The sequence below is a fragment of the Bombus huntii genome, chromosome 11 (genome assembly GCF_024542735.1).
Source record: "Bombus huntii isolate Logan2020A chromosome 11, iyBomHunt1.1, whole genome shotgun sequence".
NCBI classification, from domain to species: domain Eukaryota; kingdom Metazoa; phylum Arthropoda; class Insecta; order Hymenoptera; family Apidae; genus Bombus; species Bombus huntii.
This window is the reverse complement of record NC_066248.1, coordinates 12,966,533-12,981,764: the sequence shown is the minus strand read 5'-3', so window position 1 is coordinate 12,981,764 and position 15,232 is coordinate 12,966,533. Positions and strand designations below refer to the sequence as shown.

Below are 15,232 nucleotides of genomic sequence, written 5' to 3'. Positions count from 1 at the left end.
ATCTTACAATAATACAATAAATATTTATTAAATGATGATGTAATATAAATAGTATTTCAATTGTTATATTTTTATGTTGCATCCGGAAAATAATAGATTGGCAATGCTGAGTAGAAGTGAATTGAAACATGCAGAGGTACTGTGATTTGTCAAACATTTAAACGTAATTTGGAGGTGTGATAATATAAGGATGAAGTAAAAAAAATTTTATCTACGATGATATCACAAAATATGTGATAATTATGCGTTTTAAGTTTGTAAGAACGTTATTAGTGCTTGCACTACTAGCTAATATTATTGTGTGGCACAGAATATGGAGGTTATTTTCAACGCAAAACACTTTGCGATTGTTGACACCAACTACCGTCGTAACACCTGATCCTCCGCAAAAACTTCATCGGCGATTAGCTCGATTAGTAACTGTGGTTATACGACAATTTGAAACTTTTGAAAATGATGTAACTTCCACTGTAGAGTCTGTGTTAAGTCTTTTTCCTACTATACCAATTTTAATAGTAAGCAATGAATTACCATATCCTCCACTGGAATTGGACTTTGCAAATGAAAGCATGCAAAATGTTAAACTAATAAATTTGCAACCGGAATTTAATAAATCTTACGATGAAAGAAATCCACTATTTTATATACGTACAAAATACGTTTTATTTTTACCTGATGGTAGTAGGCTTTCTACCAAGCGAAGCATGGAAGTAAGAAATACGTTATATATAACATTATTACTTTATTGTAAGGCAATAATTTGCTTTTTTTTAATTGTCTTATATCAAATATTTTTCAGGAGACTGTATCACAAACTACAAAATTAGGTGCTATAGGTGTACCAGTAGGAACCGTAACTTTAAATTGTGTCAATATAGATTTAAAAGTAAAAGAATGGAGTCTGAAGTTCTCGTACACAATGGGCACTGAATGTGATGGAATAAATGGAAAACATGCTACTATGCTTGAGACAAAATTATTACGAAAATTAACTGATCCTTTCTTACTACCTTTTACGGATGCATTATATATTCAAACAACTGCATTAGGTGTAAAGGTTTGTAATTTATATTTAATTTTTAACAAAGAAAAGGTTTTTATTTGTATATTTGAAGGTTTTACTTATTATTTCTTTGTTTAAGTTTATGATTCAAATACTATGATCCACGATGTTTAATGTATAAAAATATATTAATAATAAGCAAAATTTATTCAAGTAAATAATTTATTACATGTTGCCAGATTCATATGTTGTCAAATTATCATTTCAACGAAGGAAAATCATCATATAAAGGTTCGCAATTCTTATGGAAGGTACAACAGTTACATCAAGATCGTGAACGAACTATGTTTGAAAAATTGGGAATTAAGAAGGTTACAAGAGCTTCTGATTCTATAGAATGGTATGGCTGTTCTAGAGAAAGTAGTAGATGTTTTGGACCAGTCATAAATGGTATTCCATCTTATCTTTATCAAAATCGGTTTACTCCACCTTGCTGCATCTCAGGATTGAGAAAAGTTGCTCATCATGTGTTTGATAAATTAGAAGAAGTTGGTATCAGATATTGGTTAGAAAGTGGATCTTTACTTGGTGCTATGAGAAATGGTGATATTTTACCATGGGATCATGAAGTACAAATAGGAGTAAATCGTGATGATCTTGAGAGATCATCATGGTTAATTCAAGCCATGGATAAACCTGTTGTTGACAATCATGGTTTTGTCTGGAAAAAGGCAATAGAAGGTGAATTTTTTAAAGTACAGTATTCAAAGGTAAACCATTTAACTGTAAACATACTTCCATTTTATGCAAAAAATGGGTCTATGCTTAGAGATGCATGGTTTTTAAACAATAAAGATTTTCCAGAGCAATTTCTTCATCCAATGTCAAGTATCGAATTTGCTGGCAGACAAGTGCCATGCCCAAATAATATTAGGGATTTTTTAGAATTAAAATATTTCAGGGGTGTGATAGAAAATCCAGAACTCCCTGGTAAAATTTCTTTTCAAGAGTTTCTTCATTAAAAGTTAGTCTTGTAGTAAGTCATATATGAAATTGGGAAAGAAATTTTTCCAAAATACATAATTTAAATTATGTAATCTATAATTATCTCATCTACAAATATATTTAGGCTTTACAATCTTTTTCCATAATTTTAATCATCCGAATTAGTATATCCTCTGAAAAAATTGTATTGGGAATACATTATAGCATTTTCGAATGAGAAATATTATTTTCCGATATTGTATAAGGTTACGCGATTTTATGCTAGAATAAGAATTATTACTAATTTGGCTAGAAATTTAGTATGAGAACAAAGAGAAGGTTCTATAAAATGTCCTTAAAAATGTAGATGTTATATATTTTCTAACATTTATAATAAATATATAGGTACTTAAATTTTAATTGTATTTAAATAATTGCGTATTGGAGATAAAAAAATTTTCTTTTTTTTGTTTCATTAATAATAAATTATCATGATATCAAGTTCCTAAGAAAGATTCAGATTGTTTTGAATGTAATATAGTAATGAAACTTGTTGGTTAGATAATTATAAAATATGTTTTTTTTTTGTAAAAGAAATATAGTTTATAAGTTGATATTATGATTTTAATTTCTTGCATATGCATTGTCAGTATTAATTATAGTATTAAATATTTCATTTCGATTTCGTTTTATACAACAAATAGATGTGCCAAAGATATAAAAATTATTCAGTTTAATGAATAATATACTTTTTATATTTTTAACTGTATTTATAATCAATATTTTTGTATGTTATTTAGTATTTTTATATATTATTTTAAAATTATTTCTATTTAATATTATATGTTCCTAAATTGTTTTATATAAATGTTAATATTTTTTCATATACATCATTTTTTTTTTCGAAAAAATAATTTGTTCAATAACATTTAATTTGATATAACAACTTATATATAAATATTTCTTTGATATTAAAAAGGTAATTAAAGATAACAGACACTGTGATAGCCAGTGCTTAATACATTTGAAATATCAGAAAATAAGATTTGTGTAATAATAATGCTTGTATTAAGTTTATAGGAAATTGTGCATACTGTTGAATTAAAACTTACGGAATTAAAACACTTTTTAAAACCATTAATCAAATTTTTCTTTGTAAGGATATTACAATTTCATTTGGACCACATTTTCTTATAATATTAGCTATTATTAAATACGTAACTCGATATTTACATTGATATTTTCTTAATTATTATCCTTTTTTAATACATATTAAATTTCATATACAAATTTAGGTAACAACAAATATTATTATATGTATATAATTAATGTAAACTATTTCTGAAATCACTAACTTATTCTTTAAAAGTATTTAAAGACTTATTATGAAACTATGTGGTACTGTTATATATGGAATTGCAAAAACATTAATAATTCTGTTTACAAAGGAATGTATTAAAGTAGTTTCATAATCGTTAATAATTCGCTTCTAGTTTAGAAGACATGTTATAGTAATTATATAGATAAGTTTAAATTTGTAAATCATTCTAAATTTAGTGCCAATTTCTTCATATAAAGACATAGATATTAATATGTATTTTCTGTTATAGCAAATGTTAATAAAGTGTTGATGTTTACAAAAAATTAGAGAATATTATAATTTTTTATTATAGTATTATACAATAGTGATGATTATCATTATTATCTGCAATATATAATTTTCATATCTAAACAGATTTTATTTTAAAAAAGCATATGCAAATATATTTGTGATTAAAAGTATGGCTTAGATTTCTACCCTTATATCTTTTGGTGGTGGTAAAATAGCTGGTTCACGTACAAAACTTAATAATCTTTCTAATTTCATAATTTCTAATTCTCTATCTGTCAAATGAAGTTGCCTCTTAGTTGGTTTTACTTTTAATCTAAGGTTTGGTGACAATTTCAATGTATTTATGGTACCTCTGTTGACGAGACATGAAAATGGAATTGTATTATAACATTATTCATTAAACATACAATTATATTATTGAATAAAACTATAAAATAATTACATACTTATCATCGCCCACTATAATGAATGGTAATTTATTGTTAAATGCAAGTCTAGTTAGTTTATATTTTTTTCTGCTAACAACTGGTTGACTACATATTGGTCGATATTTATTTACATTCAAATCAAATACTGTAACTTTCCCATCATTTGAAACACAAGCTAATACTGTTGAACTATATGGTGCCCATTGAACATCTCCAATGGGAACGCCAAGATCAAACATAAATAAGGGTTCCCTAAAATAGTGCATACTTAACACATAAGAAAAAATTAAGAATTTAAGAAAATTATGAATGTAATTGAAACTTACATCCTATCATCTTCCCATATTTTTATTCTCCAATCACCAGAACAACTTGCAAATATGCTGGAATTGAATTTATTAAATACTATCCGGTAGACTGGCATATTGTGTGCTTCATTATAAGTTCTCATATAAACACTACTATATGCTGTATTGCACTTATAAATTGTTCCTTCTTCTGTTCCTACCAAGAATACATTTTGATCTGCAGGGTGAAATGCTAGACATGTTCCACAACCTAGTAAATTTTATTAATATTTATTGGAGCTTGTTAATCTTAGAAATTATATTAAAGGTATAAAATATTCTCACCCTTAAGTGTAATTATAGTACCATCTGGTCCAGGTATTGGTGGTCTGTCCAGAAAAAGGGTCATCACAGTTGTCAAACCAAGATTATTTTCACTTAATATCCAGTAGTTTACTTTTCCATCAATGCTAACACTGTAGAATGCTAAATTACCTTCTTCCGTGTCTGGTGCCCAATGTACCTTGAACATTATATATCATAAATATTGTATTAATGATAAATACATTTTGAAATAATTAACACAGTGATGTTGTTAGGCATTTTAGATATTTTTATTTGTAATCAACAAACCTCCCACACAATACCTCCATGTTTTTGAACAACATCATTGCTTCTATATTGAGGGACTGTAGGTGGCAACATAATATTATAAACAGCAACAGCACCATCCATAGTACCTTTATCATTAAAAAAGACAGTATTATAGTAATGATATTATAATGAAAATGTACTATATAATATTTGTTTTTATTACCAATAACTAAAAGATGTGGATGTTGTTCACTGAAGTCTAAACACATTACGGGAGATTCTGTTGGACAGATCCACTCTGGATATGATGGATTTTTTAAACTAAATAAGCATACTGTTCCATCTATTATCGAATTACTAAATGACACTGAAATATTTTGTATATAAGCATTTGTATATAACCGAATTTTTATATTTTTTACTAACTTGTCCCATATGAAACTGCAAATAAATCATAATATCTACTATTGAAGCATAAATCTGTAACATCATGTTTCTTGGTTTTTTCATAATGAAATTTCCATAAAGGTAGTAATGAACCTTCTCCAACTTTAAATTCATCACTTGGATCATCCCAATATCTGTAATCTAATAATATTTATATTAAATATTTCTCTAAATAAAGTATAAATTTTTTGGGGAGTCACTGAATTAAAATATTAACCTTGTGCTATTTCATCAAAAATATTTTGATTTACCATTCGTTCCAATGTTTTTGCAGCTTGTAACATTCTAGATGTTAATGCTGTGGATTCAGTTTGAGCTTTTTTCTTCATATCCTCCTTCTTCAGTTGTAGAAATGGAATTCTTCTTTCTCTTTCTCTTTCACGTTGTTGTTGAGCAAAATCTTCCTAAGATATATATTCATTCATCTTTCTAATTCATATAATTCTGAATCATTTAATTCAAAATAAAATACATACCTGATATTCATCAAAAATTGTCCATTGAAAAACATGGGTATTAAATGTCTCTGTTGGAGGTGGTATTGTTTGGGTACTCATTTCCTATAAATTAATATAAAAATAATTAAATAGATCTTAGTCTATAAAATCTAAACTGTTCTATACTTACTCGCATAGGATTGGTATAAGTTAAAGCAGCTCTTTCACAAAAGTTAAATTGATTTGGTATTTTTTTTGGTTTTACTCTTTCTTCTTCATGATCATCTTCATGGTCAGGTTCAGGTTCATGTTCTTCACGATTTTCAGTATTTTTTCAAAATTTTGAATTTTGAACACAGAAATTTTTTAATTATTTTTCACTTTTATCAAAAATAAATATTTGAAGAGATTTTTGTAACTTTCTCTATTATTATAATTAATCATCTTACCTTCTTGCTCTTCAACATCTACTCCTTCTTCTTCATCTTCTTCCTCTTCTTCTTCTCTTTCTTCCTCATCATCATGTAATATGGCTTCTTCAAAAGGAGTATCCACTACAATGATATATTTAAATGTTACCTAATAAAATATTAAATTAATTGTAAAATTCTTATATTTGTATTTATGGAATTTTACCAACAAGTCCTCCTGCCAATTGTATTCTAGCTTCTTCAGAATCTTTATGCAATAGTGATCCAGGAACACTTAGAACAGTTATTAAATGTGGTGGAGGAGGTAATAATATGAAACTTTTTAATTTCCATGACCACTCAACTAAAGAATCTGGAACTCTTGTGTTATGTATAGTCAGAACTCTTGCAATCTCTTCTTGTAATTCCTAAAGTTTTACTTTTTGAATTAGTTACAAACTCTCTTAGAAACTCGTAGTTGGAATGTATGATGTTTCAATAATGAAAAGGTGCACATACTGCATCTGTTAATACTAGTTGATCTTCTGGTTTTAAGAAAACTCTTCCTCGTAACCAATCCATATCACCACCACCTAGATCCACACGGCTCTTCAAGAAGCTTATATGCTAAACATAAATAAGAAAATAGTTATTAATTCTTTATTAAATGAGTCCGAAATTGTATTAAATTAAATAAAATGTGTGAAATACTAACTCTTGCTGGTTCTTTTGATACTTCTGCCACTTTAGAAAGTGTTCTCTTTACTAGTGATGGACGCATGATTCTTGGATTAGAACTTACTTAGTATCCAACTACATAGAGAAATATTGCAAATTAGTGTTTATGTTTATTATTATATAAAAGTTATTATTTTCTCTCTCTATGTATATTTTTATTCTTAATTTTTTAATTTCTCGTTTTCTTTCTAACAATAATGTAATTTTAATATTATATTATTGAATAATATTTATTCAAACTCTTACAATTTAAAATAATAATATTAAAATTTTTCAGTTTATGAAAAGATATGGAATTTCGTTTGTATATTTGTATTAACTAAATTGGCTTTTGTACTAGATGAATAGAAAACTGTTCTACTATAGTAAACATATATTAAAAAACTAAATAAAAACTAAACTGAAGTTCTTTATATCTCTTATTTTTCTCAATAAATACATAGAAATAAGTTTTGGTTTCCTAGGAAACTTGTTATACTATCATAACATTTAAATATTATCTGTTTTAAGTTAATAATTCTGTCATACAATATAATAATTTATTTAAGTTACGCCAGGATACAAATTTTAAAGCTCTACAAATTTAAATATTCGGTGGTTTATATATTAAAAATTTTAAATTATATTATAGTGCTAAATATATGCATAAATAAAGGAATATAATATACTGTGCTCAAATATATTTAATTGTAAATTTATATACATTTAGATAGAGGTAAAGTATACATTTAAACATATAAGATTATCTTTTAAATAAGGGCAATATTTTTAACATATTGTGTGTGGTTATATAGAGAAAGAAAATCAATAATGGAGCATACCATGATAATGTAAGCATGCTTCCTACTAGATAAGTCAGAATAGCTTGCAAATACTTGTGAGTAACAATTTTCAGATTATCTTTCATTAAGCATGGTTTTACATAGAATGTGCATTACATGTAAATTGTATTATATTTCAGAATAAATTATTATTTTTTAAGTACTTGTTCAAAGTACTTGTATATAAAAGATGACAGTACATAAATTAAAGGTGGAATGTGTGCATTGTTATTGAATATTTAAGTGACAAGAGGTATTATTTTATTAGTTATTTTAAAAAATGTTGTTATATTTATACATGTGATTATGTGTATGAAAATTTTGTGTAATTGGAAATTTAAAAATGTCTTACCTTCATTTCAGATGAATTGAGAGATTTAATCTTTAGTTTACAATACATTTTTATTTTGTGATGGAAGATAGTGGGATTGACAGTGATCCAAAAACCACTAGTCATACAGAAGATGAAAGACTTTTCTTGGTAAATATATGATCCATAATATTATCCATTTTATAAATTAAAATTAAAATAAGTAAATAGAGATAATAATGAAAGAGACACGTTGCTTTATTTCTTTTTATTTTAGGGAAGCGATAGCAGTTGTAGCAGCAATCAGACACAGACATCACAGCATAATTCTACTACTAAACAATTGCAAAGAAAGCTTGGTATTGAATTGTTAATTGTTGTTTTATAAATTACAAATATCACAATATTTACAATTTCCTTTATATGTTATCTGTTTTGGGCAGAAGCACGAATTGAACAAGCTAAACGTATTCAGCGTAATTCAGATTATGTGAAGTTGCCAAAATATGATAAGGGATGCGGGAGTGGTAGTAGTGCTGCTGGTCTGATTTCTATTCAAAGACTTCCTGTACCAAATAAGAATAAAGAACATCTTCCTCTTGTTGAATATTGGCATAGTGATAGTGAAAGGTAGTTAATAATGTATATATTATATATGTAGTAATTCTTAGTATAGTAAATGTAGTATAGTTATGTATCTTTATATATTTTTAGTGAAGGAGAAATGACTCTTTTTCCAACAACTAAATCAAAAGATTCCTCCAAGCATAAGCAAGATCTAACTGATACATTTAGCATTGAAGAAATGAGTGAAGAAAGTGAAGATTCTTTAAATTTAGGACCTGCACAACCATCTCCGGAGCTCAAATTTATGAAATCTTATAGATGTACTGGTGATTGCTTTCATTGTCAGTGCCACATATTATAATTCATTGTTATGTACATATATCTTGAATATGTTACAGATTATTTTTTATGCATTATTAAATATTAATTTAATCTCTCAAAGTTTTATGTAATTATGTAATATGAAAGATTTTATATATATATCGAATGAAAACTAAATATATCAAATATTTATAAGTTAGATCTATTAAAATGTATAATTGTCTCAATATCTTCCATAAAATGATAAATATTAAGAATAATGTATGAAAGTTGTATTTTACATTTAATTATAATGATGTTTGATGATTAAATGATGTTCAAAAAATCAAATTAATTGCTCTAGTGATTGTATTATGCGAGCAAAATGATACGCGTTTTATTCGTGACTGAAGAAATTATTGCTAAGGAAATTATTCAAATAGTGTTTCTCAATTGTGCATCGGCAGACCTCGTAACGTCTATTTTGTACGAAGTTGCAGTAGGTAATATCCGCCGCTGTCACTTCAGGATATTACTTAAGCCTTAAGACATTGCTATAATGGTGCCGTGCGAAAATTTCAAATTGGTAAAATGATGATAGCGTGTCGTGGCGGGATTTTATGACTGTGTAAATAAAATTTTGCAGCTAATGAAATTAAAAGATCATATAAATATATGTTTATTTTTTCTAGTTCTTTATATTAATAATAAACTATCTTTGTACTTTTATTTAGTATTTTTTTCTGTGACATCATTGCAAAGAAACACAATACCGTATAAGATCACCCAAATAGACGTTTCTGTAATAAAGTCGTATGGAAATCTTGTCTTGTACCAGAGAAGAAATTTCTTCTCTGCTTGTACCAAATGTATACACAGATAACCTGAGGAAATGCGGTCCCCTTCGTAATGCGCGGTTTATTCTGTAATCTAGATCGTCCTCAGGGAAAAAGACTGCGTATTCCATTTCTTGTTTTCTGCAAGCAAACAGTTCCACTATATTTTATACCGTTATAGAGGTTTCCTTTCTGTATTCCCACTCGTTATATCTTACCTGTCCGATCTGGTGTACATTGTGCGTGCCTAGAAAAATTCTTTTAAAAAATTCCTCGAGCTATGTGTATGATACAGAAGTCTATTGCACATTGTTCACGAATTCTTTGTCAAAGATATTATTTCCTAGATATACGTATGTGCCTGTATTAACATTTTTTCCAAAAAAAATTTACTAACATTTTACTTTAATAAACTTTTTATTAATATTAAACTAACTTTTTATTAATTTGAATACTTAATAATAATTAATTCAATATTTGTTCGTCCAATAATTGTATTACCTGTTTTTCACGTTTGATGTGCCTTTAATCTTTACACATTACATACTTATATAAATGTAGTTTCAATATACATACAATGAGCTGAGATACGGAGGAAGCACAGGATTAGCATAAGAAAGGGTGATCCTTAAGTTTTAATAAACATGCGTCAATAGAAGAAGGCAGAAATTCCATTTGACAGTTACGTATCTCTTGTTTAAGCAAACATTTATTTTGTATTTTAAAGCTGTACGTTTAAAATAAATATAGCGTTGGAGTAAGCAAAATATGTGTCTCCTTCTTTTCCGAAGATATTTTAATGTCTGTAAAGAAAAAGACAACTGTTAAATCGGTAGAAGTATGTTAGACAAAATTTTGTACGAAAAGATAAAGTTGTAAGTATTGTAAGATGTTGTAGATAAGATGTTGTAAGTATTAACACTCATAGTAATGAGATGAGCATTGCGGTTATTCGTAGCAGCATCTTAGCACGATGCAAGTAAGTAAGTACGTACTTCCCATGAGTTCATTGCTCGCGAAACCCGGCAGCTATAAATGTGTTTGTGTAGAGTTAATTGTTTTTCTTGCCATGTTCTCCTCTCTCTAGTCCTTCACGAAGAGAATTCCTTTCAAATTGATTTAACATATCTATACAATCCTCAAATTTAGTTTCCGAATTACTACTCGACGCAATTATTGCAAATAAATCATTAAAGTTCGAATTGTCGTTTAGACGTAGATAGGATTCTGTAACCCAGAACGAGTTCCATTGGGGTATTCCTTGTCCCAAGACGAATGTAGATAGATTTGTGGGATTTAGAATAAGTTAAGATCGTTCGGTGCAAAACTAGTGCTATTGAACTTTTTCGACGTAGTGATTGATATTAGCGGGATCGTTCGATTTGTCTAAGCGTAATATCTTCTTATTTTTTCGCTGATTCTTATAGTAAGCATAGTTTATTCCAGTGAGGATATAGAGTTGTTGCTCGATCCAAGACTGGTCCTGGCGATGTCTTTGGACTCTGGCTTGTTATTCTCGGTTTCTGCTTGTATTCTTTAGCCTTTCAGGTATATATGAATTATGGACATTTTTATGTAAATATATGATTGCACTTTACCATATTTAAACGTACTATATAGGTTTCGCGCGTATAATGTTGTTAGTTTTTATTTCCCATACAAACGTAGCAAACAAATCGATGTAGTTACGAAGGTTTTTTTTGGAAGCACATTCTACGTACGTTACGCCCTCCTTGTATAATAAGAATATCAGCAATTGGACCGCTAATTAATGGCTCATACGTATTAAATTTATTCTTCTCTCTGATATTCTGACCAGTTCAATTTTTAATGAAGCCCACCGCCGTGGATCTTACAGAGAGGAATTAACAACCTGTTGTGCAGGAGATGGTGTTTGGCTACATGATATTTTTGCATACAGAGTGAAACATTTATCTCCCGATACTAGCTATGCATTGTTACAATTTCAAAGAACTTCTTTTACTTGTTGAATACTTTGGCTTTTTTAAAAGCGATTCGCGGCAGACATCATATTTATTTAAATCATTTTTTGTTTCACATAAGTCATAAGCATTGCACATATTAATAAAAGGGAGGTAATCAATGATTTTATTAAAAAGTCACTCTGTATATGTTGCGTAGACTCGGCGTTTGTAATGCTCGTAGCCGCAAACTGATGTATGATTCGTGATACATTGCATATGAATATTTAAATACACCTGGTCTCTCGTATTGCTCTCGTATGTATAATATTATATGAGAGAGATGTATTCACGGGATGCGTCGTCAACACCATCGGTACAGTCATAAATTATGCGAGAGTTATGGCGTATTTTGTAACCAATTTGAAGTAATAAATATCATCTCCTTTGAGAACGTGACAACCTGTAATGTGAGCGCCGCTAATGTCTTTTCATTTATTCGTACGTAACATATGAAAATGAGAAAGAGATTGCAACCAAAGATAAACGCCGATATCGAGATTAATCTACAAATTAATTGAAAATTATTTAACTGGCATCATTTTAACATCTGCCAAAATCGGATTATCAACTTTATTTTTGTTCTGATTATATTTATTAATTATTAGATATTTGTAAAGCTACAGAATAATATGGAGTTTACTTAAATGAATAGTTGAGTCTATATGAATGAAAAGTGTTCATTATAGCGTTTAGATTTGGATTTTACAGATTTTTGGATCTTATTTCTAACACGGCAGCTACATTCTTTTACGTAATAAATGAACTAATCTAATGCGGTGCATTGCAGTATAGTAATCGACAGAGGTGCCGATTTCCCGGGCTACCAGAGACTAAACTTTACCTTCGTATCTAACACCAAACCAGTAGAACCGGATTTCGTGAGAATATGTCCCCCAAGGCTTGAAAAAGGGCGACTAAAATGAAGAAGCATAGAAGAACTTCGTTGGTACGTAGTGCAATGTTTAGACACTATACCGAAATTACGCATCAACTGTGACTTTCCTCTTGAACATCTTCTGAAAGTTATTCAATACCTTAAGTGTGATACATCTTGTACATAGAATAACATTAAATAATTATTCACCATAAATGACAGATGTTAATGCAATAGCCTGGCAGTTACGATCAGTTACAATCACACCGGAAGATATTTTAATGTTGTAGCGACTATTAGAAGGAGGCAAAAGTCTGTCGTCTTCAGAGGCTGAACAATAAAGTATTGTGAATTCTTCATACGTGAGAAAGATGGTTGAATAGTAGTGGCTCATTAAAAGGAAGATACGTTTTACGATCTTCTATACTTTACGCTATTCTAAAACCACAGAAAGCTTCACTACCTGTGAAATCAGCTCGATCTTCATTTCCTCATTTTGTTCTACATATTTTCTAAACTCTACGCTATTGAGTAAACAATCATTATGTCAAATCTCATTCCCATTATCCTACGATCATGCTAAAATTAGACAGCCCGTTTATCAAGGATAATATGCAGGTGGCAAGTCGTGTATTTTTTTCATCTTAATTCTTCCATTCGAATCTCATGGTATGCACATTACTCGATTCGGTTGCCTCTGTGCGCTCAGAGATTACGTATCGCGATCGAACTGCGATTGAAAGTGCATCGACCGTCCGTTTTCTTGTCAGGCTGAAAAACAACACGGATCGTTTGCCTTTTGTGGTGGACAGATAGAGCGAGATAAAGCGGAAAAAGGGAATGCGCGACAAAGACAAAGACGGTGTTCTGCCCTGACCATTACTCTCGGGTCTCGTGTCGATAATTTTTAAGGTCGACGCGGTTCGCGATCCCTGCGGAATACCGGCGAGAAGTTGCACCGGCATTCTGCAACGGCGTCGAGGCGCCGCGATGCGCAAACATCCGTTGTGCAAAGGACATTGGCCGATCGATTGGGACTACGCCAATGAATCTGTCCCGTAACGGGGCTCGAACTACGGTCCGCTGCTCGGCGTACTCGAAACCCATCGCTTCCTGTACCAACGGCTTTTTTTCTCGAACGACCGGGCTTAATTAAATACCGGTAGACCGAGCCATCCCTGTCCTCTTCGCGGAGAGGCCACGCTTACGTGACTGCGACGCGTGATTTTACCTTGCTAAGGCCGGGAATGGAGAGAGAGAGGAAAAGAGAGAGAGAGAGAGAGAGAGAGGGGGGGGGGGGCGGTGAGAAATCGCCGCCGATAGGGAAATGTAGGTAACGAACGAATCGCGACTGCTTTCGTGCAGGAAACTGTTTAGAAGTAGCCGGCGAACGGTTCGCCGGTGTTGGGTAACGTTTGCACACCATGTTTCAAGTTTGGCAATCATAAAAGGGAAGATACGCGTTTGGAGGTATTTGTGGAAGATTGAAAAAGCGATAAATGCAAAGATGATTTTAACCTCTAACTGGTAAGGCGAAGTTTATCGCGTCCAAGCAATTTTTACTTTGGTAATGATAGTAATTTGGAAAACAGCTACTGTGAGATGTCGTGCGTAACGGCAGCTACCTGCTAATCAGTATGATTCAATCAGTTTTTAAATACAGTAATAAATATGATATATATATATATATAATATTATTGTACTTTTTTCATTAACTGTAAATTTCTAAGGACTTTTATAGAGTTCTGTACATATATTATCATTCAGTTTACGTGAGAAAATGACTACCATACCAGTTATTGGTTAAAGTTGAATCACGAGTGCATGTTGAATAAGAAACCAGCAAGGGAATAAAACACGTGTTGATTTTTCGATTACGTGTAGCTTATAAAATTCAGTTTTCCTCGAATCGATTACGTTTTGGTTGGCTGCGGCCGATTCGTAGAAGCGTTCATTACACCGCGTGCATTTTTATGGAGAACCTGCAACGCATCGAAATCGATTTATCGAACGAGTAATATTTTGACGATACCTCGTTAGGCCATGAGAAATCGAGGCTTCAATAATAAAGTAATGGATATAATTTCCGCTTTGCATATATAGAAACTGTGTTGCATATAGTGATGGAAAAAAGGAGAAGAGTTAAGAACGACGCATAACTACGCACCCGGTTGATACTTACGCATACACGCTCGTGGTATAAAAGGACCTGTCTCCATGAATGAAGTCAAGTGACCACGTGACACAGAAAGAACGACGTAAGGAACGTGCGCGTGAAAAGCGTGCCGGTGGTTTACGCGCGACGCCAAAAGTTCGGTGATAGGCGGACAGATGGCGCGGATGTCGCGTGGCGGCTGCTTGAAACACCTGACTGGTGCCTAGCAGTGCAGCATGGACTCGTGCGGCAAGCGCACACTTCTTTTAAAACAGGTAGCACGCGCGGTCTCAGATAATTCTTTTTATTTTCGCGTCCGAGCAGGCCGTATTCAATTAGGCATACGCGAGTGACAGTCGACGAGTGTGTAATGTCCGTCGACTGACAGCCCTTCGTGTGTCACGAATCGAGGGGGACGAGATCGGACGAAGAAGATTCGTAAAG

General features: G+C 30.9%; 3 protein-coding genes and 1 long non-coding RNA gene across 6 annotated transcripts; 2 read left to right on the top strand and 2 right to left on the bottom strand.

Annotated features, from left to right (window-relative positions):
- Positions 1-88: 88 nt before the first annotated feature.
- Positions 89-2,407, top strand: LOC126871156 (ribitol 5-phosphate transferase FKRP). The gene is made up of 3 exons (XM_050629633.1): positions 89-710; positions 800-1,057; positions 1,243-2,407. The coding sequence occupies exons 1-3, from the start codon at positions 243-245 to the stop codon at positions 2,023-2,025; spliced, it is 1,509 nt and encodes a 502-aa protein (XP_050485590.1). The 5' UTR covers positions 89-242; the 3' UTR covers positions 2,026-2,407.
- A 1,213-nt stretch (positions 2,408-3,620) lies between these two features.
- LOC126871151 (dynein intermediate chain 2, ciliary) lies at positions 3,621-7,774 on the bottom strand. 2 transcript variants are annotated; one of them, XM_050629626.1, is made up of 15 exons: positions 7,644-7,774; positions 6,918-7,015; positions 6,722-6,829; positions 6,429-6,630; positions 6,242-6,346; positions 5,983-6,104; positions 5,832-5,915; positions 5,573-5,759; positions 5,335-5,496; positions 5,132-5,275; positions 4,948-5,054; positions 4,660-4,837; positions 4,354-4,585; positions 4,046-4,279; positions 3,621-3,951 (listed from the first exon to the last, which is right to left on the bottom strand). In XM_050629626.1, the coding sequence occupies exons 2-15, from the start codon at positions 6,981-6,983 to the stop codon at positions 3,774-3,776; spliced, it is 2,109 nt and encodes a 702-aa protein (XP_050485583.1). In that variant the 5' UTR covers positions 6,984-7,015; positions 7,644-7,774; the 3' UTR covers positions 3,621-3,773. The 2 variants fall into 2 exon arrangements, with proteins under 2 accessions (XP_050485583.1, XP_050485582.1); XM_050629625.1 differs by lacking the exon at positions 7,644-7,774 and adding an exon at positions 7,187-7,507.
- LOC126871160 (uncharacterized) lies at positions 7,688-9,289 on the top strand. Of its 2 annotated transcripts, none has more exons than XM_050629639.1 (6): positions 7,688-7,817; positions 7,902-8,014; positions 8,125-8,242; positions 8,349-8,430; positions 8,518-8,701; positions 8,786-9,289. In XM_050629639.1, exons 3-6 carry the CDS (start codon positions 8,174-8,176, stop codon positions 8,997-8,999), a joined length of 549 nt encoding a protein of 182 aa, XP_050485596.1. In that variant the 5' UTR covers positions 7,688-7,817; positions 7,902-8,014; positions 8,125-8,173; the 3' UTR covers positions 9,000-9,289. The 2 variants fall into 2 exon arrangements, with proteins under 2 accessions (XP_050485596.1, XP_050485595.1); XM_050629638.1 differs by having other exon boundaries at positions 8,515-8,701.
- LOC126871166 (uncharacterized) lies at positions 9,040-14,955 on the bottom strand. Its single transcript, XR_007691541.1, has 6 exons — positions 14,816-14,955; positions 13,097-13,404; positions 12,844-12,963; positions 12,601-12,775; positions 10,770-12,159; positions 9,040-10,577 (listed from the first exon to the last, which is right to left on the bottom strand). It is a non-coding gene; the product is annotated as an uncharacterized LOC126871166 (long non-coding RNA).
- Between the last annotated feature and the right edge of the window lie 277 nt (positions 14,956-15,232).

Excerpts from the sequence above, each read along its gene's own strand:
- LOC126871156 (XM_050629633.1), top strand. The coding sequence starts at position 243 with ATGCGTTTTAAGTTTGTAAGAACGTTATTAGTGCTTGCACTACTAGCT. Across the intron at positions 711-799 it reads CTACCAAGCGAAGCATGGAA|GAGACTGTATCACAAACTAC; the intron begins GTAAGAAATACG and ends AATATTTTTCAG. Across the intron at positions 1,058-1,242 it reads CAACTGCATTAGGTGTAAAG|ATTCATATGTTGTCAAATTA; the intron begins GTTTGTAATTTA and ends ACATGTTGCCAG.
- LOC126871151 (XM_050629626.1), bottom strand. The coding sequence starts at position 6,983 with ATGCGTCCATCACTAGTAAAGAGAACACTTTCTAAAGTGGCAGAAGTA. Across the intron at positions 5,916-5,982 it reads CTTATACCAATCCTATGCGA|GAAATGAGTACCCAAACAAT; the intron begins GTAAGTATAGAA and ends ATTAATTTATAG. Across the intron at positions 4,838-4,947 it reads ATGGAGGTATTGTGTGGGAG|GTACATTGGGCACCAGACAC; the intron begins GTTTGTTGATTA and ends ATAATGTTCAAG.
- LOC126871160 (XM_050629638.1), top strand. The coding sequence starts at position 8,174 with ATGGAAGATAGTGGGATTGACAGTGATCCAAAAACCACTAGTCATACA. Across the intron at positions 8,431-8,514 it reads ACAATTGCAAAGAAAGCTTG|AAGCACGAATTGAACAAGCT; the intron begins GTATTGAATTGT and ends TGTTTTGGGCAG. Across the intron at positions 8,702-8,785 it reads TGGCATAGTGATAGTGAAAG|TGAAGGAGAAATGACTCTTT; the intron begins GTAGTTAATAAT and ends ATATATTTTTAG.